This window comes from Numenius arquata, chromosome 11 (assembly GCF_964106895.1).
Source record: "Numenius arquata chromosome 11, bNumArq3.hap1.1, whole genome shotgun sequence".
Classification (NCBI taxonomy): Eukaryota; Metazoa; Chordata; class Aves; order Charadriiformes; family Scolopacidae; genus Numenius; species Numenius arquata.
Genome location: NC_133586.1, coordinates 8,830,479 through 8,858,191, shown reverse-complemented (window position 1 = coordinate 8,858,191; position 27,713 = coordinate 8,830,479). Strand labels below are relative to the sequence as shown.

The window sequence follows — 27,713 nt, the reverse complement described above, 5'->3', positions numbered from 1 at the left end:
AGCCCCCCCGGCCCTCCCCACCCGCCCTGACGCACTGCAGCAGTAGGAGGATTCTGGAAAAAAAAAATAAAATAAAACCCCAAAAGGTGCTGTTCACCCCGGAGATTAAATAACAGAAATAATTACATTGTTCGTGGATAAAATCAGGAAAAAATAATCATCTTTATTATTTAACTTAACCCTCTGCCCTCTGCAAACCCACCCCCCTCCCTGTCCCCGAAGGCACGAAGATAATTGGAACCGGACGGTTAGTAAAAATGCTGAGATCTAATTCGCTTTGCTTTGGTGCTTGGAAAAACATTAATTTTTTTTTTTTTTTATATATATACACAAAGGTGGGTTTGTCTTTAATATAATTTTTTTTTTTCCTTATATGACAAAAAAGCAACAAGAAGAAGAAGAAATCGACTCTGTTAATATAACTGTTCTGTTAAAAATCTCTCTTTCTCGCTTTCCCCCTGGGTCTCTCTGGCCCCGCTCTAATGGGTGGGTCTGTGCACGGCTCTGCCGCTGGGTCTCGACCGGCTCCTGGGGCTCCTCTTGTATAGCCTGCGCTGGTAGTTGGAGGCTGCGGAAGAAGGAGGAAAAGAAAAGGCACCTTGTTAGCAGGAGCGGGGACAGAGACGCTGCTTGTCCCGTGCTGGCCGCCCCGGCCCCTGGCTCCCTGGAAAAACACGGGCAGCCGCAGGCAGCGCTGCCCGGTGGGTGGCTGTGTGTGCCCCGGCGCCAGCCTGCCTGTCCACGTACAATCGGCCCTTCTCTCACCCCTGCAGCTGGGGTTTGCTTCACCCAGGGGTGGAGGTGCCCAGTGACTACCAGGAGCCTGGGCAGGAGCATCCTCTCTGTGGATGCTTGTCCCATCCTCTCCCTGTGCCTGTCTGGGAGGGCAGCTCTGCTAACTGGGTGGGCACGGGGACCTCTTCCCCATCTCCTTCGCTGTCCTGCCAGACCGTCCCCAACCCCCTGGGACAGGGAGGGAAATATCCATCAGCAGTGGGATGTGCTCAGGGCACAGGATGGGAAACAGCCCCATCTGGCTGGCAGGGACAAGGTTTCTGCCTGATCTTTGCTGCCAGTCTCCCTCGAAGCTGTCACCACTCTGGTGTGGTATTTCCAGGAGGGTTTCCATCCATTTCCAGGATGGAAGAGGCAAAAGCTGGTAGGGAACAGCCTAAGTCTCTTGACTGCTGGTGGTCCATACCAGAAGCAGCCTGCAGCTCTCCAGGTTCATGGCAGAGCCAAGGGAGTCAGTGGCTTGCTCCACGCCATATGGACACCTCCTCCATTCCGCTCCCATCCCTCCTCCATTCTTTCTCCTTCCGTCTCCTCCCTGGGGCGGAGGTTTGTCCCTTAAGCCCATATCGACTTTCCCTGGCAGTGGGACTGTTGCTTGAGCTGGAATTGCCCAGCTGGACCATAACCTGGCAAGGAGGCCACTCGACAGATGTGATTTGGCCAAGGTCGACAAAATTATTGGGAAGCTGCAGGCGAGCAGGGATGGGACAGGGGTGTAGGCAGGCCTGGGAGTGGGCTGGGACGCCAGTGGGAGAGGGCTGGCTGCTGTCAGCTGGAGGCGTGACAGGAGAAGGGTCAGGAGCCCAGCCCTGTCCCTTGGCTTAGCTCTGCCGCAGGGTTCCTGTCTGCTCCCAGGGCAGGGGGATGCTGGGGAAGGGCTCGGCGGGACCACAGCTCCCCGCTCCTATTCTCTCTGCTGACACAGGTGGTGCCAAAACTCACCCTTTCAGAAGCCATTTATTTTTCTTTCCTTTCTTTAAGTAGGCTGGGTCTTTGGTAAGATCCTTGTAGCCCTTTCCTGGCTCTGGATCTGCCCCTACCCTGCCTAGGGGTAGGGAATTCCTAGGGCAGGAATTGCCTGGGCCAGCACCCTCCGGCCAGCACCCTCCAGCCAGCACCTGTGGTCCTCACCTGCCCAGAAGATGCCAGCTCCCATGGCCCCATCACAGAGGAGCTTTCAACAAGTCAAGGGGACTATGACATCCCCTTCTGCCTGTCTCGAAGCTAACCTGCACCCTAAGACGATGCCCCCCTCATTCCCAGCTGCTTCTCCCAGCTGCAGGGATCTATCAGCCCTAACCTGAAGGTAAAAGAGATGAAACCTACGGTTTATGCAGGATATCCGCGGCTCCTCCCACTGCCCGTTGGGCTGGCACCGGATCGTGGGGACATGGCGCTGGATGTAGCCTTGGTTGCACTGGTACCGCACCATGGAGTTTATTTCATAGCGGTCCTTCTTCCGACCAAAGGTCCTGGCATTGTCCACCACGGGGGGGTCCCCACAGGCCACTGCAGGAGATGGGCAAAGATATGGAGAGCGTGAGGAGTCTTGCTTGGCTGAGTGGGCAGCTCCTGCCTGCCTGGTGCAGGCTGGGCATGCACACCCTCGTCACTCCTCTTCTCCTGCACAAAAAACCTTAAATCCCTTTGAGATTGCCTCTGTCCACAAAATCTAGGGGCAGAAGGATATGAAAATTCTGTGATGGGCCTTGAAATTAAGCAGCAGTCTGCCTCAGGGCTCCATTCCTGCCTCCCGGAGAGGCAGTGAGAGCTGGGCATCACAACAGCCGCTTGCATCTGTGGGAGGCCACAGAGCTGGTGTGCGGGAGTGATGCTGCAGCCAGGGTATGGCTCTGCCCGGGGATGTAAAACCCCATCCTTGTTGGTTCATGTTACTTGTTTTCAAGCCCTCGGCAAACTTTCTCCTAGAGTCTTGGCCAACTCCTATTGCTAATTCCTTCCACCTCTTTGACCACCCTTTGCAGTGACAAACCCCCCATTCATGTGCACTGAGGGCTCCACTCCAGCCCCGCAGCCGCTGCCTGAGCCCCCCATCGTTACTGGCATGGCGCAGGGTTCTGACCTGTTCCTTTCTTGCAGGTGAAAGGGAGGTGATAGTTGCAGGGAACGTCGTTCCATTCGCCTTGCTCGTGCCAGATCATCACAACGCAGTCCTCACCCGCCGCAAAGAAGTTATCGGGTTGGTTGGGCCGCCAGTTCTCAAATTGCTGCCAAGAGAGGAAAGTCCTTTGCCTAAGGTTGAGCCCTCCCCTCTCCTACTGTCTTCTTCATCCTTGCTGCTGCCTTGCCCATGCATCTCACCAGCAGAGACCATGGGTTCCCAGCAATGCTACTACAGTGGTTATTTCTGTTGCGGTGGTGCCCAGCAGCTTACGTGACCACCTTTACTAGAGGCTTGGAAAAACCATGAGCCCTACAAAGTTTAGGGCTGCCTCCACGCAATGCCCAACCCAAGCACTCAACATGTAACTCATGGGGCTCTTTCCACACAAGGGGAACCTTTTGCCCCCCACCAAAAGCCACTGCCTGCTCGTGCTCTGGGCTAAAGACTCACCAGGGAGTGCCCGTCGGACCAGCGGAAATCGTTCTCCACGGCTCTGTCACTGAGGCCGATCCACTGGTAGTCTTGTGCGTGACCTGGAAGAGCCAGAGGGGGAGAGAAGAGTGGGTCATGGCTTCCCTACACCTTGTTGGAAGTGTTTCTTTGCCATCTCAGCTGTCTCTAGGCCTGGAGCCTCTAGGACATTCATCTCCTTCCCAGTCATTAGCCCCTGGTGTCCTTTTTTTCCTTGCAGCGTTCTTGTCCATCTCCCTCCCCACTCAACATGGAGCCACCCATGCTGGAATGGGTCACTGCGCTTTTTGCAGCAAATGAACATCTTGTGAACAAGCCACATCAGCAATGTGGTAAGAGTGAAGATCTGTCCTAGCTGGGAAAGGGACCTTTTTTATCTCATGGCAGGACAGTTCTTCCTCCCCTATGCAAGGGTGAGGCCTTATTAAGAGATATCTGAGCACTAGTGGGAGAAATTGTGATTTTGATATAGTTTTGGATACATCTGCCCATAGACTGAAAGTCCAAGGGATGGACCCCTGCCCAGTCTCAGGCTGCCCTCAGCACTCACTGTTCACAAATTCTTGCTCCTCTGGGGTGATGATACTGCTCAGGTGGGCTTGATGTTGTCGGCATCTGCTCTCCGCATCCATCCAAGTCTCCCTGTCTTCAAAGTGCCTGTAGCAGTGGCCCTGGAACTTGGTCCAGCCTTCCTCACAGTTTTCCAGGTCTGAAACACACAAAGGAGGGATGAAAATGAGTTGGTGCATGAGTCTGGAAGCCTTCCAACTCACCTCTTAGCAGCTCATGCTCTCATGGCATAGGACAACACATGGTCACTTCCACTAAAAAGCAAACCTGACACTGTTGCCTGTGGAAAATCCCAGGGAAAATGATCAGAAGGCATCTAAGATGCACACAGAGAGGGGAGCCTGTGTTGAAGATCCCACGTTCGCAGTAACGTGACCAGTGCTACTAGAAGACGAGAGATATAAACTTATTCCTGAGCAGTTCAATCTCCGTGTCATGTTCCTGGACTCTGTTTTTGAGGAGCAGACCAAACAAGAACCCCTCTCTTCCCACTTGTGCTGGCCTGCAGACTTTTTTTGCTTTGGAAAGAAACTCCAAAACCTGAATCCAGATGTCCAAAATCAACCTATATATGTTGAAAAGGAAAGAGGAGAGGAGAGTCCAGGTTTGGGTCGCATCACTTGGTGTGGTTCTGGGGCGTTTGAGGAAAAGCAAGCCTACCAAGGTGGGAGAGAAGAGGCAGAGGCAGGAACTTACCATGGTGGAGAGACAAAGTGAAATCTCAAGGAAAAAGCTTGGAAGCTGCTAGAGCAGTATAAAAATTTCCCAATTTTTCAGTTTTTCATTTGAGAAACACTGAAGAGTTGAACCCATTAGTTAAAAAAAATGAAACCACAGATGGGGGAGAGCAGAGGCGAATGGAGAAACCACCAGAAAAGACCTTCAGCAGCTCCCATGCAATGCAACACCACACATCTGCTCCATGGGACTGAAAGAAACACAAAAGGAAATGTGTTTAATCTCAGTCTTTTAGATGCCCGATCTACCATCCTTTCTCATGCACTTGCTGCTCTTGGAGTGGTGGGCTTTCATGAGTCCTCCTGCCTCTCTCCCTTTCCAGTAACATTTTCTGTACTCCGTTTCTTTCTTCTGTTGTTAAACTTGGTAGGTCAAAACACTTGTCACCTTCAATCGTGCTGATTCCTCCTAATCCACTCTTCTGGTGTTCTTCCAGCTGGAGATTGCAGACACTTCGTTGGAAGGGTTGGTGGTTAGTTGAGGCATTAAAAAAATTTTCCACCTTCTTCAACAGATCAAATGAATTATCTGGAAGTAGCTGAAGCTCTAAGGATTCTTGGTCTTTGCAGGCAGATCACAGAGCAGAGAACACGCTCTTGTCTTTTGAGATTTAAGACTTTTTTCCAGCAGCTTGAGCACCACCCCTTGTCATCACAGCCTGGGGATGGCACAGCACATGGCGTGGAACCTCAGCAGGACATTTCCTAGGAGAAAGGCCACTCTTTCCTACATAGCTGTTACTTACAGGGAAATATGACAGCAATCATCTTGGAAAAGAATGACAAAAATCTTGTTCCCCGATAGGGACACTGTCAGGGTGACAAGAAGGACTGGCTGTGTGCACAGACGGCAGAGCTCACCTACGATGTCCTGCTCTTCTTGGAGACTGACCGAAGGGATGGTCTGCTTCATGGGAATAGTGGAGATTCACATTCTCCTCTGAATTTGGGTGCTGGCTTCCTCTTGCATCTCCCAGGCTATAACCCCCAGGCATCATAAGCCCATAAATCAGAGGAGAGAGGAAATTAAATCTGGCTTGGACCAAACAAAATCATAAGCAGCTGCAGGGGAGAAAGTCTCTTGTTGGATTTCAGGGATCTTCAACAACAGGTAGCAGGGATGGAAAAATCAGGGGCTGATTAGGTTGCATCAAGAAAGTGATGATAAGACAGCACAATTCCTACCCAGACAGTCCAATGATCCTGAGCCGCCTTCTCACATGGTCTAGTCCATGTCTTCATATTGGAAGCAGAAAGAGAGATGCAGAGGAAGGGGAGGAGAAAATCCAATATATATTATCATTACTTCTGCCAAGCTGTAGAAGACACTGCAACCTTATTTCTCTTTTGTTTGAGCAAAGCAGGAGAGCTTCCCCTCAGCTAAGCTGATAAAAGTTTGGACTTTCATCAGCTTTAAGAAAAAAAAACAAGTTCTTTTTCTTTCCTTGTAGAAACAAAAAGAAGTATTGGTGCAGGTCAGAGGATTTAATTTTGATGGAAAAATAGGTCACTTCATGTTTTCTCAAAGATATACATTCCCTGCTGGTTTTGCCACAGGAAGCCACATTGAAGAGGTGACAAAAATGTCATGCTGTCTCAAATCGGTGGAGATTCCTGGAGTGAACAAGGCTTCTCTCAGCTGCATCTTCACAGAGAGAAACACAATCGTTTTTCATGGCTCAGCTGAAGCATCCTTCCATGAAATTCCACTCCAGCAGAGAAAGTTTGCCTGGGGTGAAGATGTACTCGGATGTTTCCCTACTGTTGCAGATGAACAGAAAGACCATTGACCCAAAGAGACAGTGACTTCTGTGATCAACATTGATATGATCTGTATGGAGCTTCACTAGAGGAACTTAGAAAAGAGAAAGTTGAAGAAGACACTGGAAGCTCCTGCTTAGGAATCTTAGATGACACGGTGCTGTGACGAACAAAGTAATCAAAATATAAAAGCAAAGTCCTCAAAGCTTTTCCCTAGTGTATTTTAAGCTGCTATTAGAGGTTAGCTCACTGAGATGAGGACGGGACTGTTGGGAGCACTTGGGATCAGCTTTTTTCAGGGTAGGGTGGGAATAAGGTAGTGCAGCAGTTAGTAAGATTAGCTGAAGCCAGGTAGGCCGTACCGATCTCACACAGGTCCCCTCCGTAGCTGGGAAGGCATAAGCATTTGAAAGAGTCGATGCCATCAACGCAGGTAGCTCCATTCAGACAGGGGCTTGAGTGGCACTCATCAGTGTCTGCAAGAAATCAAGGGCTTCCATTAGGGCTCTGGGCAGACAACTCCACCAACAGGAGAACTTGTTTCCTTGCTTGTTTAGGAGGGAATATCAGTTGTTTTGGGGGAACTTGGGAGTTGCTAGGGTCTTATTTTAAAACATACTGCCACTGCTGCTGCTGGAAGAAGGAAGGGAAGAGACCCAACCCACCCTACAAGGAAGACATTGGTTTTCTGTCACTTGAAGGTTGAACACCACTCTGTACTGAAGATACCAGTACAAGCTCAGCAAGATGTATCCAATACACACACTCAGTGTCTTTGATAGCTGTGGTAACTCTTTCTTGTCTGCTGTCTCTACCTGATGCATCAAACATGCAAACTTGTGTCTGTGTCTCCGCCAGCTATACGTCTATGAGGAAGAATGTGGAATTCTCATAAGTGATGGAAACGTCTTGAAATAGATCTCTATCTCCTAATCAGCCTTCCTGGTTGCCAGTGTTCACTACTGGTTTCTTCCTACCCATAATTTAGATGAAGTTCCGGGGCAAGAAATCTCTTCTTGGTGAAGATGAAGAGAGTGCAGAGAAGAACAGAAGTGGTTTCAAGGTGGTTCAGAGTCCCTCAACTTTCCCCTTTGAGGAGCTTAGGCCTAGCTATGGGTGCCTCTTCCTTGGTGAAGAATACTGGGGTGCAGCACCATTTTCTCCAGACGTGTCCCCACTATGCGCTCTTTTGATTGTGATGTGGCAGGAAGAAGCTGGTACATTTTTCAGCTGTGGATTCTGTCTTGGTGGAGGAAACTACACTTAGTTTCCCATCTAGATAGAACAGACCTTAAGATCCTTTTTCCTTTTCTGCAGGTGAAAAGAGAAGTTGGTCTGGGAAGAGTTTGGCCCCCAACTCTCCAATGTTTCTCAACTTGCTAATTAGCACAAGCTTGGGTAGTTTATGCCACCATTTGGTAGCACTTCCATCCACTGTCATCTTGGGGCAGAAGGAAGCATAGATGCTCTGAAGGCCACAGCTAGACAGTTTGTATCTACCTATCATAAAATCTAGATTGTGCTGGAAGTAAAAAGCTCTTCTCCCAGTATTTCTCCAGACTGACCCTTAATCCTACTTACTGAGCTTTGTAAAAAGAAGAAGAGTCATTCAGAATGGAAAGATTTCAGAGATGTTCAATGCAGAAACAAGGAGGAAGACTAAGGAAGAAACTCAGAGCACATCCATGCAGGTTAGATTAAATGATTACCGATTAGATCCTCATGCGAGACAACCTTTCTCTTTCACACTCAGAAGAAATGTAAGGCCTTAAAAAAGCTGACTAACACTCCATGCTCTTCTTGTGGATGAGAGGGGTTAGTGAGGAAACATTCAAAGACGATAGACATGCTGGCTACGGAAATACCAGCAAGGCGACTCCCCAGGGTCTGTGTTCATCTTCTGGTTGGGGTACATTTGGTTGGATATTGTCTCTCTACAGAACCATAGCCCAGCTACTCAATGTCCCCAGACATATGAGAGCATATGCGTGTTATACCTTGTCTAGTTGCTCAGTGGCCAATGTCTGATCCGTCAACGAAAAGTTGATGTGTTCTGTAGCATGCCTAAGTGATTGAGAAAATTCTTTCTGACCTTGGATGGTAAATCCGTTTGTGCTTTGGAGCATGAAGATTGTCATCTTTAGCCTAGGCTGTACCACTGTGAGCAATCCAATTATTCCTCTGATGGGTGATGAACCTCTTACTCCAGTTTTGCAGTTCTTCCCTGAGAGAAGGAAGTTTTTCCTCTGGATTGCCCTTCTAAATTCTCATGAATGTTTTCTGGATTTCTTTGTTCACTGAAACATGAAGAAAATTCCTGTTCCATGACTGTTAGAGACTTTCTGAACAAAACGGGGGTCACAGGCCTGGTAGAAGAAAGGAGCTGAACTTGGCTGACTATGGCTTATTAGTCATACTTGGAGTTCCTAGGAGGTAGAGAGCATAAAGGAAAAAGGTATCTTGAGAGATGATTGCAACTCTAGAGGCCCACTGGGCTTCCCAACAGCAGTGGCAGCAGAAGTTCACGTTGATTCCAGTGGGCTCCAGCTGAACAAGTAAGGCAAGGCTCTCCTTTGTCAGTTATGCTCCATGAAGTGGAAAGCATGCTGCAGAAGTGGGAACAAAGCACATATGAGAGCTAAAGCAGAACATTTAGTGGGCAATAACGAGTCTTCAGCTGTCTTCAGCCACGTGGACCAAAACTTGGCGCGTCCAAGATATCTTCTGAGTTGCAGGAGACCTGCTCTGAGTTGCCATCCCTGGTCTTGGAGGAGGAGGGAGCTGGCACACACGTGCAAAGTCATTCCCACAAATTTCCAGCTGGGAAATAACACTGGAACAGAATTTCCTTTTACAGATATTGTATATAATATGATTGCACATATTATATATTCTGTAAAAACAAATATCTGCGTAGAATATATATGTTATATATCTCTCCATACAGATACATATATTTTTAAATGTATGACACATAGACAAAGGGTGTGTACTTGTAGGTAGTGCTGGAAAAAGAGACAACAAATACAAGTGGAACACAGACAGGTTTTTCTTCCCAGAAGCATGCTGCAAGTGTCTGGAAAGAAGATGTTTTGAACACATGATGATCATAAACACCAACCTCCCCCTTCAGCCTGTTGGGTTGTTGGGGTGGTGACACCGTCTCCATCTGGATGTAGAATCCCCTCAACAAGCTGATATCAGGAAACTCATACATATCCGCTGGGTTGGAGAAAGCATTGGCAATTCTGGTCCTCCCAGAAAACCTGGGTCTTGGAGGTCTTTTAGAAAAGTAAGTTCTAAATGATAAAACTGCAATGATGTTGTCTCTGGAAACCCTGGCAAGTCAGCTTGTGGGTGTTTTTAAGATATCGCGTCTAAGCCATTGGATTTATGGGAGGTGAGAACTCCAGTAAAAAAAACAATAAATCCCATCTATCATGCAACATTTGGTTATTTTCCTCATAACCTTTTACATACCACAAATGTGTCCACTTCCACAGAGCTTAGAGCTAGATGGGGTTAGTAAATCACTGTACACCTCTCCAGGCAGCTGAAAGCCTGCGGCACGCTAGATGTGCCAGCTCGGCTCAGCCCGGAGCGAGCCCCCGCTTCCACGGCACCGGCTGCCAGGTACCTTGACACCCAGGGATCTTATGCAGAGGCGAGCTATTTATTTGCTTGGGTGAGCAGTCACGCAAAAAAGTCAGCTCTGCTTTGAGATGCAGCTCAAGTGCTTATCAACCTACAAGAAGACAAGACTCCTGCTATTATTACCCAGTGCTAACAAAGGACAAGCAATGCGGCATGGGATTTCAAGAGCTTCAGCTCTGAAACAAAGACAGGGCAGAAAAATGCCTTGCAGTGCCAAGAATAGGAAGCCCAGTTAGAACGTATTATTAATTCACTTCTTGAGGATAATGCAAAATTAGTAGCTCTTTAGGAGATGAATCGTACTGCAGTTAATATTGCCCAGAAGTTGCAAAAGATTATTCAAGTCTATTGTCACAACAATTTCTATTTTTTGCTACCAACAGGACCCAAGGTCCAGCTTCTAGATTTAAAAAAAAACAAAACCAAAAAACAATTAAAATAAAATATCCAATGTAAACAGGGTCTTGCATCTGGAAGATGTAAACCGTTGGCTGGAGAAAGCAAGGAGAATTACATAGCTACAATGCGAACTTTGAATTTGTTTCACCATTTTCTTCCTAAGATTTCTTTTACATTGCCAGATATGTACTGTATTTGGTCAGAAATATTTTCTTTTGGTGCAGCTGAACACAACATAAGTATTCTCCCAATGCCTTTGAAAACAATTTGCTGTACTAGATCATGGAAATTGGAAAGAGAAATCCTTTAGAAATGAAAGAGAAATAGATTGGTCCTGGTTTTGCTCAGAAGGCAAATGGCATGCGAAAGTGAACACACATTGTCAGCGGTGAGAAGGAAATGCTTTTAAAATCCTTCGTCCCAAGCTAAGAAGACAATACTAGAAACAATGCTAAAATAATACAGTCTGTGCATTTCTCTCGGTGGCAGACTGTATGGAAGATGAGCAAGTATACCCATTCAACAAGGTCGGCTTTATGCTTAAAACATCCGCTAAGGAGAAGGAGCTTGTGAACAGAGAGGGTGCTATCACCCAAACCCTGAGCAAACTGCATAGCTTTCCTGAAGCAACCGGTTTAGAATTATACACTGGGATTTAAACTCCTGTTTTCATTCTGCAGAGAGGAAAAGGTAAGACTGAAAGGCAAGACATTTTCAGGATGTCCAACAGCCCCTGTTGTGACCTTCACTCTTTCTTTATATGTAAATGCTCCTCCTTACTCCTTGTAAGTGCAATTATCCAAACAGGGACTTGGAGACCAGCTAGATAATTATCTTCTAGAGACTGAAGAAAAAAAAAAAAAAACAGGTACAAACTAAATTTGCTTTTCAGAGACTCCTGGGAAGTTTGAACTGCCAATCTGACAGCTCCAACAGGGAAGAAAAACATTGGAGCAATTGTAGGGTGACTCCTACAAGAAAAGAAGAGGAGGAGTTGGGGAGAACAGTTATTTCACATTTTAAGTAAAATGCTAGCATTGAACATCACATAGCCAGCTAGTGACTTATGATGAGCACTTAAGTCATTAAAATAATTAACTACAATAATTAAACCAAAGCCGCCATGCAGCAGAAGGGGCAGATATTGCTACAGCCTTAAAAAGCCATATTCATCTAGAGAACAGCAAGTTTCCAGGAGAACTTGTTGATCTGCTGGGACCTTTGATTTGTCCAACACTCTCATGGAAGGAGAGCTCAGGAAATTTGGACACCTCTGCCTCTAAAATATTATGTGTAGAACTACACTGACACATATCTAACAGTAGTTCAAGACTGTAGGTTGCCTCTTCAGAGAGAAGTTTTAATTAAGCTAATAAACTTCTGACGCAAAATAGACAGTATATCCAGAAGACATCAAATCATCTGGTCAGCCATAAATGGTCTGTGCTTTTGCTTGGCTCTCAGCCAGGAGTGGTACCTCCACCTCCTTCTTGAGAGCATATTCTTCATTCCACATTAGGTGAAAAATTATGAATCAGGTGAATTTTTCTAGACTTCTTGTCTTCTGGGTTGATCTCTGGACCAACAAAACTCTATCCTTTGCACTTTGAAGACATGAGAAATGAGGAAAGACCATCAAGACCTTTCCTCATTTGGATTCTAACCTTCAGCTGTGTCAGGGCCATAGGCAGCAGACTTCATGAACTTGTTTCACCAGAGACAAGCAAAACTTAACATAAATATCTGCCATTTCAGCACATTTCTCTTTTTTTCCCCCAACTTAAGTGAAATGTTTAAGTCATTGACTGGTCAGAGTGCTCCAAACCACAGCCTTTCACTGAAGCGCCAGCGTGCTTTTTTCAGCTAATAATTATTTGTCTTCAAATGTTACCAGAAGCAAAAAGACCCGCTGAGTTGGCAAAACTCTGGCTGAAAAAGCCAAGCCTATAGACAATTCTTCAAGCCTGTGGGGTTCCTGTCCTCATGGAGGAATTAAACTGCTGACTAAAGACCTGTACATGCACAGCCTTCAATTTGGTTAAATACTAAAAAATACTGGCACTCCAAGCGTTAATCATCAGTCTTCTTGTGCTTTTGGCTCTGGCTTTTAAAGAGAAGTACAGGCTACAGCAGAGCAAAAAATATCATTCTTAGTAAACCATCTCACTAAAAAGACCGCTGGGTCTAACCGGAACCCTTCGATGACAGGACAAGAGGTCAACAGCCACATGCCTCCCTGCTCCTCACTTTGAGCGCCTTCTGTAAGCTCAACTAGCTTCACCTGTGCTTTAATGTTAGTAAAAATTAATTGCACTTAATGGGCATCCATTACACCCTACAAACTATGAGGCACAAGGCATGGATATTAGAACTGATCTTTTTGCAAGAGCTAAATCTCAAGACTGGAAAGCTGCAAGTAAAAAAGCAGCCAGAACATGGGAAATAACATTTTGGGTTCTAGCCTATGGTTCTTCCCTGTAGATTTTCCAAGTCCATAATCCCCAGAGCACTGTAAAGAGTAACGACCCAAAAAAGGAAATCTATGATTATTTTTCCTTTTTGCCCCCCTTCTTTTGTCATCACTTTGCTCTAATTCTCTATAAAAAGTTCTCCTTGTTGCAGGGGTCTTGCGCATTCATGCTCAATACACTTTCTTTCCACCTGGATGAGCTTCCTTCAGACCCTGACCAGGACTGCATTTAACCCTACAGGGATAAAGAAAGTTACCAATAAAAAGAGAAGTTTTACCCTAGAATACCACCGGTGGGAGCACCAGCCGTGTGTGTGTTCTTCTCAAACCCATCTCTATATAAAGAGTCTACAACTTAACTTCATGCAGTCATCAGTTACCTCTCCCTGTCACCTGCTCAGAAACCCCAGCTGCTACATCGTCATCTCTGTGACTTGCAAACGTTCCAATTTCAGAACATTTTTCAAGCTTCTTCACACATGAGCTGCCGACCACATGGTTTTCTTTCAAAATACTTCACAAGAATGTTGGCTAACAACGACTCCGAAGAATCTGGCAATTGCCTTGTGGGTAATTTATAAAAAGAAAAAGCAGTGAAATAAAACCATACTTTGGGGCCAATATGTTTTTTTTTTTAATTTTTTTTTTTTTTTTTTTTTTTTTCTGAGCCTCACTGGCTAGTTTCATTCCTTTCCCTCAACTCTGGCTTGTTTTTATCTCCAGGCCTGGACGTGGCAATGGGCATGGCCCAAAAGCAGAGCCCATTAGGTGTGCAAGGAGGGCTTTTGGGTGTGTAACCCCCGCAGCGCCCTGCCCGGCCCTGGACGCTGTGCCAGGCTGGACCAGTGCCGCAGGAACAACCCCGCTGACTTGCCCTCACCCACTCCTCCAGCATCCGCTGTGCTCAGCAGAGACAGACAGGACCTCAAACGTGTTACGAGCAGGACTGAACAAAGGTTTGTGATTACCTGTTTTCTCAGAGGGAGAGAATTGACGCAGAGGAAAAGGCAGTGACTCATTCGAAACACTTTGGGGATGGAAATGATGTTAGAAACCAGGCTGAGCTTCACAAAGCCCTGCACTTACAGTCCCTACTGAGTCCAGAGCTACCTGTGCTGAATGGTGTAAATTAACCAAAAAAGAAGCAGTTCAGGAGGTAAGGTGGGAAGGGGGTGGAATTAATATTACTTTTGCTAGAAGGACCTGAGCAAATCTCTTTGCACATCCATTTCCTACCATATATAAGAAACATATCCTACACAAATGTGCAGCTCATTGAGAACTGACCATACGTAGGACCTTCGTACAACAGCACAAGCATTGATGGGTTTGAAAAGGGGCCGGTTGCCAGAGCCAGCTGCTGATTGCAGCAAAGTGAAACCAAGCTGTGGCCAGGGATGTTGTGGGACATCCTGTGTTACTGGCAACTGGCTCCTTCCTTGGCCAAGAATCAGCCACCAGCAAGGACAATACTGTCCCATCTCATTTTCTTCTCATTGTAGTATCCTAAAGCCTCCACGGCACATGAACACTGCTCAGAGGACGCTCGTCAGTAAGCTAGCAGAGTGTTTTCACTATAGATGGTTACTCAGTTTTCAATATTGTGTCTGCTTATACTTGGCAGCGAGGGATCCTACCAAAGACCAGAAAGGGGCAGGGTGGGAGGAAGGGCATTTATCAGCAAAGCTGACAGAAGGTAGAGACGCTCTGAGCATCGTCTCACACATTCAGCCCGTTCTAGCTGCAGAGAGCAGCATGAGACACTGAGCAGAGGGTCAGAGTCCCTTGAACATGGTCCTCTGCTGCTCTCCCCAGGGGCATGTAATTGCCGTGGGCAGGCAGGAGGGAGGTCCGGGAGGCTTCTATGGATGGGGTTACGCTGGCTGGATAATTGCATTACCTGCCCAATCACAAACTATCATTTGTTAAGACTGAAGCTATTGAACATGACCTGTGGAAAACCTCATGTTTGTGGCTTCCCACCACAGTAATATTTTGCTAAAGCCTGCTTCTGTTAATGTTCTCTGCTGTAAAAGAAGTAAAATATGACAGCTATGCCCCCTCCTTCCCTTCCCCTCCATAGTGTGTTCCCTTCCATGTGAGAAGAAGACACAGTACCTTCTGTAGTGGGTCCTAATGCATCTATTGCTTCTTGTGAGACTTGAGGCAGGGCAGCAGTAGTGGTGGCCAGCAGATGAGGATTGTCTAGAACAACAGCTGTCTCCATCTCTTGTCCTGACACTGCGGGAGGGGAGAGCTCTATTTCGAGCTGAGCCTCTTCAGGGTTCCCGGGTCCCTGTGTTGGTTCAACATCTGGAGCACTGGTACTAATTACAATGTCTGGGACAGAGGTTTCCCCTGAAATGCCTGCAACCGAGTGTGTCACAGCTCCAGATACTGCATCAGGAATTTCCTTCTCCTCGGGAGCACCAGAGGGCTCACCACTGGTCAAAGATGTGGCAGCTGTTTCGATGTTAGCAGCAGGCAACGTGGATGCTTCTCCACTGGTTTCGTGGATTGTGGCTGTTTCTATGCTGAAATCGGGAAATGCAGATGTTTCCCCACCAGTTTCATTGACTGTGGATGTTTCTATGCTGATTTCGGGAAATGCGGATGTTTCACCCCGGGCCTCTTGACTTGTGGATGTTTCTATTCTAATTTCACGAAATATAGATGTGTCCCCACTGATTTCGTGGACCGTCGAAGTTTCTATGCTAATTTCAGGAAAGGCAGAAGTTTCTCCACTGATTTCGTGGACTGTCGAAGTTTCTATGCTGATTTCGGGAAATGCAGATGTTTCCCCACCAGTTTCACGGACTGTGGATGTTTCTATGCCAATTTCAGGATAGCCAGATGTTTCACCCCGGGCTTCTTGATTTGTGGATGTTTCTATTCTAATTTCAGGAAATGCAGAACTTTCTCCACTTATTTCACGGACTGTGGATGTTTCTATGCTGATTTCGGGAAATGCGGATGTCTCACCCCGGGCCTCTTGACTTGTGGATGTTTCTATTCTAATTTCAGGAAATATAGATATGTCCCCACTGATTTCATGGACCGTCGAAGTTTCTATGCTAATTTCAGGAAAGGCAGAAGTTTCTCCACTGATTTCGTGGACTGTCGAAGTTTCTATGCTAATTTCAGGAAAGGCAGAAGTTTCTCCACCAGTTTCATGGACTGTGGATGTTTCTATGCTAATTTCAGGATAGCCAGATGTTTCACCCCGGGCTTCTTGATTTGTGGATGTTTCTATTCTAATTTCAGGAAACGCAGAACTTTCTCCACTTATTTCACGGACTGTGGAAGTTTCTATGCTAATTTCAGGAAAGGCAGATGTTTCTCCACTGATTTCATGGACTGCTGAAGTTTCTATGCTAATTTCAGGAAAGGCAGATGTTTCTCCACTGATTTCATGGACTGCTGAAGTTTCTATGCTAATTTCAGGAAAGGCAGATGTTTCTCCACTGGTTTCAGGGACTGTGGATGTTTCTATGCTAATTTCAGGATAGCCAGATACTTCACCCCTGGCCTCTTGACTTGTGAATGTCTCTATTCTAATTTCAGGAAATGCAGACGTTTCCCCACTGATGTCTTGACTTGTGGATGTTTCTATTCTAATTTCAGGAAATGCAGACGCTTCCCCACTGATTTCTTGTATTGTGGATATTTCTGTGCTACTTTCAGGAAATGCAGAGGTTTCTCCACTTACTTCTTGAACTGTGGAAGTTTCTATGCTAATTTCAGGATAGCCAGATGTTTCACCCCTGGCTTCTTGACTGGTGGATGTTTCTATGCTAATTTCAGGAAATGCAGATGTCTCCCCACTGATTTCTTGAATTGTTGATGTTTCTATGCTAAATTCAGGATACGCAGATGCCTCCCCACTGATTTCATGAAACGTGGATGTTTCTACACTAGTTTCAGGAAATGCAGATGTTTCCCCACTGATTTCTTGAATCGTGGATGTTTCTATACTAGTTTCAGGAAATGCAGATGTTTCACCGCTGATTTCATAAGCTGTTGATGTTTCGATACCACTTTCTGGCAATGCAGATGTTTCCCCACTTAGTTCACCAGATGCAGAGGACTCACCACTTGGCCTAAAACTGTAGGGAAATGTGACAGCTGTTTCCCCACCCAGTTCCTGTGATACTGTTGGTCTTGTCACAACTTCTACTAAATCAGAAGTGACTAAAGTGACTTCTGGAAACCCTGAGGACTCCCCACTAATATCAGTCACTGCTGAAGGTTGTCCACTTAGATCTGTGGCTCCAGAAATGTCTCCACTGATGTATGGGAACCCAGATGGCTCTCCACTGAAGTCTACTGTCCCTGAAGGAAACCCACTAGCCTCCACGGCTCCAGACCCTTCTCCAGATAGTCCTCTGTCTCCAGAAGGAAATCCACTGATTTCTATCATCCCAGATGGCCCTTCTCCCACCTCTTGTGCAACTGACGTCTGTGTTACAACTTCCACCAAAGTGGTATCCACAAGAGAGACTGTGGGAAAGCCAGAGGTAAGTCCACTTTCCTCTCCAGACAGTAAGCCACTGGTGACATCAACTCCAGAGACCTCTCCACTGCTGTCAATCACTCCACTCGGCTGTCCACTCACCTCAAGCACTCCAGAAACACTCCCACCAAAGTCTACATGCCCAGAAGGCTCACCACTGATGTCTAAATTCCCAGATACCATGCCTGATGCATCTTCACCTCCTGAAGGCAATCCACTGATTTCCAAAATCTCTTTTGCTTCTGCTCCCGTAATTGAGGGGATTGTTGTCACTTCCTCCAAACTGGTATCTACAAAAGTAATGCCTGAGGCCTCTCCGCTCCCTTCAATACCAGAAGTAAGGCCACTTAGGTCCACCAGGCCGCTGACCTCATGTGTTCCAGATGGTTCTCCATTGACATCCAGTCCTGAGGGCAACCCACTGAGCTCAGACCCTCCAGAGGGCTCCCCGCTGAGCTCGGGCACCCCAGAAGGCTCCCCGCTGAGCTCAGACCCTCCAGAGAGCTCCCTGCTGAGCTCGGGCACCCCAGAAGGCTCCCCGCTGAGCTCAGGCTCCCTGGAGGGCTCCCCACTGAGCTCAGCTCCGGAGGGTAACCCATGGGCTCTGCCACTGGTGTCCCACTCACTGGATGGGAACCCTGACAGATCTTCACCGCTGACTCCAATGGATCCTTTTCCCTCCTCTCGTCGTTCTGGCGCTGTTGTGACAACTTCCACCAATGTAGTATCCACAAGAGAGACAGTAGGAAAAGCAGAGGTGAGTCCACTTTCCTCTCCAGATGACACGCCACTGACTAGCTCAGTGCCAGAGATATCGCCACTAAATCCAGAAGGCAGCCCACTGCTTTCCACTCCAGATGGCATCCCACTAATTTCTGGTATCCTTGAAATAGACACTGATACATCTTCCTCTGCAGAAGATAAGCCACTGATGTCAACAATGCCAGAAGGCACCCCACTCAAGTCCCCTGAGGGTAGTCCACTTTCTCCAGGTAGAAAGCCACTGGTATGCAGGTCTACTGATGGTAATCCACTTTCTCCGATCCCTGAGTGTTCTCCGCTATGTTCAAAAACTCCAGAAGTTGGCTCTCCACTTGTATCTGGGACTCCAGATACCCACCCAGATGTTGAAGATTCACCACTGACTTGATGTTCTCCAGATTCAGTCACCTCCCCTGACACTTCGCTGACGGAAGCATTGGTAGTTGTTTCCTCTGGTATTACAGTAGCTGGAGGAAAAGAAGATGGACTCACTGGAAAAGAAAGAGCAAACAAAGAGAGGGAAATAGGAAAATTATTTACTAAATTGTTTTAAAGAAGCTATTATTAATTTCCTGATTGACTTCACCTCCAAACTGATGTTTTGGGATAAAGGCACAAAGTCCTATGTGCTTGCAGAAATAATTTGGTCCCTTCAAATTTGTTAAATGAACATTATATCTTAAAGAACTATAAATTAAATATCTCTGGGAAACTGTCAGAATATATAATCTTCTGACAGTGGACGATGGCAACAGTGACACCAATTCCCAGGTGCCAAAACTGAGCTACTGCTTCCTCGGAGATAATGTGGAAGAAAAAAAGTTTGGTGCTGCTCTGATCACACTGTAGCTCTCTTCTCCCTAGAAGGCATGGCCTGAGATCTGTTTCTAGCCTGTCTTCCCCATCCTGGATACACAATGGCATAGTTTGTAAGGTGTTCTGGCAATGCTGTGTGTGTTGGTCTGTTGGTCATTTAATTCAGTCCTAGACAAAAGTTCAATAATATGCATGTGTAGCTCTTCCTGTGTGCACAGCCTCAGACTTTGCTAATATGGTGATAATAGTCTAGATTTAGAGGGAGTTCTCTTCAGCAAGGACCCAGCCCATTTATTTTGGGATTGTCCCAACCCTACAACACCAGCCAAGTGTCTCCCAGGAGACAGGGAAGCTCTGACCCACCTGAGAGCAGCGACACATCTGTTGGAAAGACCTCTGTCCCCCAGGCTGTCTGATTCTCAGGTTGAGTGGCAAACTCCATCTCCATGGTCACCTCCTCCCCGGAGGGTACCCCCTCTACTCCAGGGATCACTTGGGTTGCCAGCACATCTTCTTCAAAGAATGAGGTGACCCCCTCCTCCTCCGCAGGTGGCAGAGCTGGAACAAAAAGGTATTGGAGGGAGTTTCCAAAAATTCACAGTCCAAGATGCTGGTGAAGTGCTTTGCCCAAATTGGCACCCCGATGTGCCAAACCTCCCTTTCCCCAAGGAGACAGGTCTACATGCCCTGGGAGGGTACCTCTGAAGCAGAAGGCGTGATGCCGGGACAGGGGGTCGGGAAAGCCAGTCTGGTTGTAGTGTTGGTAGACAGTTCTCACACCAGGAGCATCCCCCCCGCAGGCGGGACGGGGGCTCACGATGGGATAGCGGAGGCTGCCATCTGCTAACCAGCCAGCGTAGCATCTGTCCAGGCCCTGCTTCCAGGCAGCATGGAGTTGGCCAACAGAGGCCAGCGTGGAGTTTTGGCTCTCACAGTACCGCTGAGCTTCTGGGAAGGTGAACAGCTCTGGCTGAGTTGCGAAGAACACCTCGCCTGAGGGATGGGAGAGAAAACAGGCATGAGTCCGTTCATCCCACCCTCACACACACAGATCTGGAGCTGTGAAGCACAGTTTTGCTCCACAGCCATGCCTAGAGGAAAGGGGAAAAGATACCTTTGAGCCTGTCGATGTAGCAATACACATCGTAGGTCTCCGAGGCTGGGCGCATGCCATAGGACCGCACGCCTGGAGAACTCTCTTTGTCTGCTACGCAGTTACTTCGGGGATTCACAATGGGATACCTACCAAAAGAAGAAGAGAGATGGTAATCCAAGGTCGGCTTTATGTACCCTGGCCTGAAGAACCTCAGCATACCTGGGAGCAGGACAAGAACACTTCACCATTAGAGGTGCTCAGAGCCCCCAGCATGACTTGGAAACAAGTCCACTTACAGCTTGGGGCAATGAATAAAAATTTTCCTCCACTTTTCCTACATGTCAGGGGATCTCACCACTGCAGGATGTATACACAGGTTAGGAAACAGGTAGGACCAGTTGGAAAGAACAGGTCTATTGGCCACTAGATATCATAGTTTGGAGACAACCTCAGGTCAGGAAAACTTTAGATGCTGATGCGCAGAGCATCTCACGTCTGAGACAAACCAGAGTAAAGCCCCAATTTCATGTCTGGATTCTCATTTTGAGGGGGGTCTTCCCCAGGTCAATATAGTTTTACCTGACTGTCTGGTCCCGCAGCCAGCCGGCATCACACTGGTCAAAGCCAGCCTCGTAGGCAGCCTGGAGCTGTTCAGGAGTGGCAATAACTGCATTGTTCTGCAGGCAGGCCTTCTGGGCTTGGACAAAGGAGAAGGCATATCTGCTGGAAGCGGCACGGTAGTGAAACACCACACCTGGGGGAAGAGAAGCCGTGGTGAGAGAGCAGATATGGGACAGCCCCTCCACTGAGATGAGTGACCAGAAAGTGTCTTCCCAACAGCAGTGCTAGGACCAGTGCCTGTCAAATCCACTTTGATGGAGATGCCTCATTCATTGAGCTCTGCTTCCATTGAGGGTGATATTCTGGCGGACTCTTCAGCCCTCCTCTGGGATCTTCCTGCCTTGACTTTCCCCTTCCCGGGACCCAGGTGCATGTGGGAAAGCAGAATGTAGCCACTGCAGCCTCAAGCATCAGGCAGCTGAACCCTTTTCAGCACATGATGGAGTGGCCCACAGGCTCCTCCTCACCCTTCCTGTCCTACCACAGTGGAGTCACTCAGCCTGCCCCTGGCCTCAGAGGCCTGCACACCTCCAGGGACTTGGATGCCCTCAGTGATGAGAGAAGCTCAGGCTGTTTTTCAGCTAAATGGTTACCCCTAGGAGAAACTGATCTTCAGGCTTCTCAGAGTCCTGGTGACTTACCTGTGGGGGAGATGGGCTGCTCAGGGAGGAGACCAACACCGGGGGCTGCTGTCACTTGCACAAGCTGATCTTCCACTGTGAATGCTGAGGCAGACTCTAGTCCTGGTGTGGCAGTCACCCCCACAACCTCTTCCACCGAGGTCACCTCTGCCATTTCGGTGGTGATGGCAGTGCCTAAGGCTATGGTGGTGACTTCTTCAGGTACAGTTCCCATCCCTGTGACATCTCCCCTGGTCATGTTCTCCTCCCCTGGGCCAGCTGTCTCTACTGTGGCACCAGTGGCGAAGATATCGGGCAGGACAGTGAAGCCCTCGTAGAGCTCGGTGGCAGTGGGTGTGATCTCAATGGGCTCCAGGGTGGCGATGCTGCCACGGGCCTCCTCCTCCGTGGCGTTGCGGGGCAGAGGTAGCTCCACTTCGGTCTGGGTGACGGTCTGGACAGTGAAAGCGCTGCCCAGCTCGCTTCCTGTCTCGTCGATGAACTGCCCTGGGACCAGAGTCTCAATGTCATCCCCTACATCAGGAGAAAAGGCAGCAATCAGAGAGGACATGGTCAGTCTAGCAAGGTGTACTGTGCTGGTGCTGCCTCTGAGAAGAAGCTGGGAGTTTGCTGGTAGGGAAATCATGACAGTCTGGTAAAATAAATTTGTTTCCTTCCTCCACTATGGCTCTCTGCAACACCTCAGCATGGAAGGCATGTTCATGAGTTAGAGGCAATGAGTCACCTCATGCTCCACAGCTGGTAAATCAGAGAGGACTTTCCCTGCTCTTCTCCCAGCTCTCCTTCTCGGGAACACCTTGCTCATATCCAAGTCTGCACTGACCTCTAGTGCCTGCTGTAAGGAATGTAAGGTGGCCAGAGGGAAGGAGGTGATCTTGGATACCCTTCACAGCAGGTCTGAGCCGTGGGAGAAAGACTCCTGGGTACTCACACACAATGCATGATTGCATGTCTCACTAGGATCACTGTCTCCTTCTGCTCTGCCTCAGCGAAGACTTCATCACATATAAGCTAACCCCATCACCAAGGCAGCCAAGGCAGTTTCTTCCTGTACCAAATACATTCAAAGAACTTCCCACCTTTCCCCTCCCAAATCACTTTTTCGCCCATGTCCCTGGCTGTAGGAGAATGTGCTTAACGCGCCACTGAGCAGGTCATCCTACAGCAAGGATGGGCAGGTTAGGGAGGGATGGAGCATCTCGGCTATGCAGCGAGGCAGGTCTCAGTGGGGAGGGAAAGATAATGAGACACTGTCAGGCTTTTCCCCTAATACTGCTTTCCCTGCTCTATTTATTTCCAATTCCATTTTCAAGCTAGTTCATTTTAGCCAGTACCTCTCAGACCTCAAGGGATTCAGAGAATTAGAAAGAGACGCTCAGGAAAAGACTGGCTGTGCTCAGCAGTTTCAGATGCATGCCCTGAGATAACCAGAAGGCTGTGGCTTGGTGGACAAGTCTTTAGCTTGGCCACGTAGCTGGATTATTCCAAGGGGTCTAGGAGGTTTTACAGGGCTTCCTGACACACTGATCATGCATGCATCTGGGCACAATAGGTCTGTATCAAAGGGGTTTCAAAACATATTTTAAAATACTGTTATCAATTTTTCATGGATGGCAATCCCATTTGAATGTTAGCCTTTGGCTGTCCTGAATAGACCATATACCATGGTGCTTTGCCCCCTTCTTGCTGCAGGGAGAAGAGTGCAGTTAGAAGAAAGGGGAAGTAGCTGGGATGCTCTCGACTTCCTAGGTGGAATTTTGCCCCATTTCTGATTGCCGGAGACTGCTGCAGTCCTTGTTCTATCCCAAAGTGGAAACTCAGGCTCATGTCTGCACCACCTAACAGCATTACACACATGTTTGTGAGCAGATCTGTTCTCTTTTTCCTTCCCTTCCATCTCCAGCATTCTAAGTCTTGTACTTGAAATACCTGAGCTCTGCTACATGTCTCCAGGAGACCTACCAAAGCTGGAAGGTGTGGAAGGACTGGAGAGAAGAGGGCTGTTACACCCACCTCCTCAGAGCCCCCCTGTACAGAGCAGACATCCATGAATTTTCTGGATCTGCTTCCTACCTTTCGTTTCCTTTGTCAAACCTGCTTCTCCTCACCCTCCTTTTTAAAAAAAGAAAAATAAAAGAAAGAAAGAAAGAAGCAAGAGGTTAGCTCTGACCAGGGAGCTCCTGCCTGCAGAAGCTTGGAGACACATTGCTTCCTCCCACAGCCCCAATGCACTCACCACTGTAGCAGATGGCATCGTAGCGAGAGTCGGGGTGAGGGTACCCCGTCTGGTTGACGTACAGGTACACCGTCCGCACGCCCACCAGGTTTCCTCCGCAGTTGGGCCGTGCTCTGGAAATGGGGTAGCGGACACTGCGATCAGCCAGCCAGCCCGCGCTGCACATGTCCATGCCATCCTTCCAGGCCAGGTACAGCTCTCCTGTGGTGGCCAAACGGGCTCCCAAACTGCGGCATTTGTCGAAAGCTTCTTGGAAGGTGAACTTCTCGGGGGCGGTGGCATAGAAGACTTTACCTGCAATCACACCATCCATTAGCACAGGAATTAGCTGTAGAATTTAATCTAAATTCCATTTCTTTCCCCTTCCCATTCCTGAGAGTCTGGAAAAGATGAAAACTATATTACTGCTGAACTGCAACCCCATGTTGGTGATTGTCTATACAGACCAGAAGAAAGGGACTCTTACAGACCAAATACAGACTGGAGCAAAACATACCACACTATCTGGAACCACAGGACAAATGGAAGATAAAGGACAATTTCAGTTCTGATGTGCTGAATATTTCAATGGATCCCTGCTGTAAGCATGGGTGATGGACACCTCTGAATGTCACATCCTCAAATGGATGACCAGAGACATGCAGGATGGCAAGGCCTGTGGTGGAGGTCAGATGGACTCCACCCTCTGTACTGCATTAGTCATTTGACATTATAATTGTCCAAGGTCTAAAAAAGAGACTGCAGAGAACGTCTGGCCTTGCTGGGGGATGTTCTTTTCTATCCTGTCTTGCCTCAACGCCCTTTGCCTCTGTATTTACAGTTGTCCAGTCCAGACACGATCAGAGCCTTGGCTGCTTCTGCATCTAGTAACAATAAAAGCATGAAATCACCTTGCATTTGCTCTGCATAGCAGTAAACATCATAGGTTTCATCTGGCTCGCGGACACCGTAGGTCCTCACTCCTGGAAATTCATCCTTGTCGCCGTAGCAGCGCTCCCGGGGCCAGTGAATGGGGTACCTGGGGGAGAGAGGGTGTGTAAGAGGTGGGAGCAGGACCCCAGCAGCTGCAGAGAGGCTGGGGGGACCTGTGGAGCACTGTGCAGTGTGATAATTTATGGCTTTTCCTGGGTTATAGGGAAGAGGAAGGATGATCTGCTGTCCTGCCTTCCCTCTGATGGTCCCGAGCACAGCAGAACCCTGGGAGCACCGGCCAAAGACATCAGGCCAAGGTGCCTCCACAGCCAGGGATGCAAAACTTGGTATGGTTGAGCCACACTTGTACATCTTGGCACAGCATCTGTTTTGTTCAGGGAGGATGAAGGATAAGGATTAAGCCATTGTCCACTCAGCTATCACCACCAGGTGAGGAGGACAATGGTCACTCTGCCTTCCTACTGTAGATTCCCCCCTGGCAGAGAATGGCTTGCAATCCACCAGCTCCCTCTGCACACCAGCAATTACAACAGCTCCCATTTAGCAATTGTTTCTCAATCATTCTCAGTCGGTGGCTTCATTACAGAAGTCCTTTCCTAATGACCCTGCTGTGGCTTTCCTTTGCCCTCCACTGTTCATTACCTGACAGTCTGATCCGCCAGCCAGCCGGCGTCACACTGCTCGTATCCGTCCTCATAGGCAGCCTGCAGCTGCTCGGGAGTAGCAATCACAGCGCTGTTCTGGATACAGGCCTGCTTTGCTTTCTCGAAGTTCAAGGTGTACCTTGTGGAGATTGCTCTGTAGTGGAATACGATGCCTGGAAAACACAATGGCCATCACTCACACATCTGCTAGAGAGCAACCAGCCCCTTTCCTTCCGAAGAAGTTATGGATTCGAAGAACAGATACTACATGTCAACTAGAAACAATGAATTATTTATGCTGATTGTCTGTATTTGAGCGTCTCAAGCCAAGGGTGACTTGGTGGGCTCCTTTCACAGGACCTTGTGGAGCACATCGGTGAGCTAGGACAGCGACTGCTCTCCCATGGTGCTGTAGCAAAGTCATGGTGTATTAAAAGCCAGTACCCGAACAGTAGTGTGGACAGTGGGAGGATATAGCCCAGAGCACAGAGCTATAACACCATCAGGAGGATTCAAGATTTCCCTGACAGAGCTCTGTGCAGCATTTTAAACACACGGTTCATAAATCAGCCAGTGGGGCAGAGCAGGGGCTGTGCTGCTGTGCAGGCTTGGAAGCTGCCACCTCCCAAGGTCCTACTCAGGACCGAGAGTGCAGAGTATCAATCACTGTAAAACACACAGGAAACAACAGCAAGAGGCAAATACACTTAAAATCTCCAGATCTGCTGCAAACATATCTCAGTTGTATTTTTTCTGATGGACAGGGATCTTTATACAGGATGGCTATTGTTACACTCTGGTGTGGCACAAGCAGGCTTTAAGTCAAGTGGAAAATTCACCAGGAGGTAATGAGGGGGCTCCCAGCCTCCACTGTCAGATGTGTTCTCCAGTGCACGTGAGCAGCAGAGACCAGCCGGTTAACTGTTGTACTAGGTGCTGTCTCCCTGTCCTACACCGAAAGCAAACCCCATGATAAAGATAAGGATTGTAGGAAACTTTTGTTATTTTATCCACCTAGTACTAGGATGAGCTTTGCAAGGCGATGGGGAAAGTTTTTCCAGAACAGATCAATTCTCCAGCTGAGGGCATCCCATCTCCTAAAATGTTTGGAAGAAATAAAAGGTCTTATAATGGCCCTCTTCCAGCTTTAGCCCTCTGAGCAGCAGCCCAGCGTATCCCGTACCACCTCCTGCCAAGGATGTCGTCTTGCTGTCTCTGAACTCACCTTCTGCCAGAAGAGTCATTTTATTGCCATATATTCTGCCATGAGTCATTTTACTGGTTTGTTTAGTCTGGTCCTAGCTGCTAAAATAAACGCCTGGCCCATGGCTTCTGCTCACTTACCCATCGCCTTATCTGTGACCTGAATGAAAGGGTTTATGCCTGTGGGAAGAGCAGTACCTCCCCTGCCCATATATTCCCTCCTCCCTTCTGGGCAGGCCGGGCAGCAAGATCTTGAGAGGAAAGAGCAAGGTCAAGATCTCACCTTTCACTAGGACCTCTATTGTGTCTTGCCTGTCCTCAATCCCGTACATCACTTCACAGCGATAAATCCCAGTGTGGTTGGATCTCAGTGCCTTGATTTCCAAAGTGGCATCGGTGGGGATGGCAGGGTAATTGGGCAAAGAGATCACCTCCCTGTACTCGGTGTTGAGCCGGATTTTCCCACCGGTGGCCACTAGCAAGACAACTTCGGTCCCGTTTGAGAGTTTGCTCCATTTAATCCGTGGGGTCAGCAGAGCACTGGTGTCCTCTTCCTCTGGGATGTTGAAGTAGCAGGGGATGTTCAGGGAGCTTCCCAGGACAACACGCAGGGGAGACTGCTCAGGTATCTTCACTTCCAGGCCATCACTACTGTCTGCCAGTTCCCAAAAAAAGCCATGGTTACATCAATAATGCATTTAATCCACAATGCCCAGTGCTTCTACAATGCTTGTATCTCCTTTGCAAATCTGTACCCTCATATTCAGGCATACCGTTACTGGTCTAGTCTGCTGAAAATAACTTGCAGAAAGGGAAGTTACAACCATGAACCTTGTGCCATGGTTGCTTTTGGGATTTGGACCAGTGCTGGATGTGTGAATGAAGGGAATGAAGGGCGCTACGGCAGTGTAGCTGCTGCCCATGCTACGAGATCACACCTGATAGGGTTTAAAAAGGGGAATGCTGAAAATCCCTCAGTTTCCCCATAAATCTGCCTTTGCCTGGAGTTATCTCCATGGCTCCCCAAGCACAAGAACAGTGAGAAGCTATGGCAGCAGCCATCCAAATAGAGGAGCCCTGTGTGTACACAGAGCAGATCTTGGGTACGCTTATTTCTGACAGCTGCCCATGTTCAGGGATGGAGCCAGAGTGTGGCACATTGCTCAGCCCCACGTTCCCGCACCCTGGGCACGTACCTGAGAGCTCCACAGAGACGGCTGCTGTGATGACTCGCAAACACACAAACACTAATAGTAAAGTGGTCAT

General features: G+C 48.0%; 1 protein-coding gene across 2 annotated transcripts; it reads right to left on the bottom strand.

Annotated features, from left to right (window-relative positions):
* Positions 1-479: 479 nt before the first annotated feature.
* On the bottom strand, positions 480-27,713 carry ACAN (aggrecan). 2 transcript variants are annotated; one of them, XM_074155789.1, is made up of 18 exons: positions 27,644-27,713; positions 26,731-27,102; positions 25,243-25,417; positions 24,558-24,685; positions 23,668-23,961; positions 21,432-21,944; positions 20,749-20,923; positions 20,188-20,315; positions 19,773-20,066; positions 19,437-19,631; positions 16,760-18,748; positions 15,101-16,339; positions 6,822-6,935; positions 3,942-4,100; positions 3,371-3,453; positions 2,879-3,023; positions 2,122-2,304; positions 480-568 (listed from the first exon to the last, which is right to left on the bottom strand). In XM_074155789.1, exons 1-18 carry the CDS (start codon positions 27,711-27,713, stop codon positions 480-482), a joined length of 6,345 nt encoding a protein of 2,114 aa, XP_074011890.1. The 2 variants fall into 2 exon arrangements, with proteins under 2 accessions (XP_074011890.1, XP_074011891.1); XM_074155790.1 differs by lacking the exon at positions 6,822-6,935.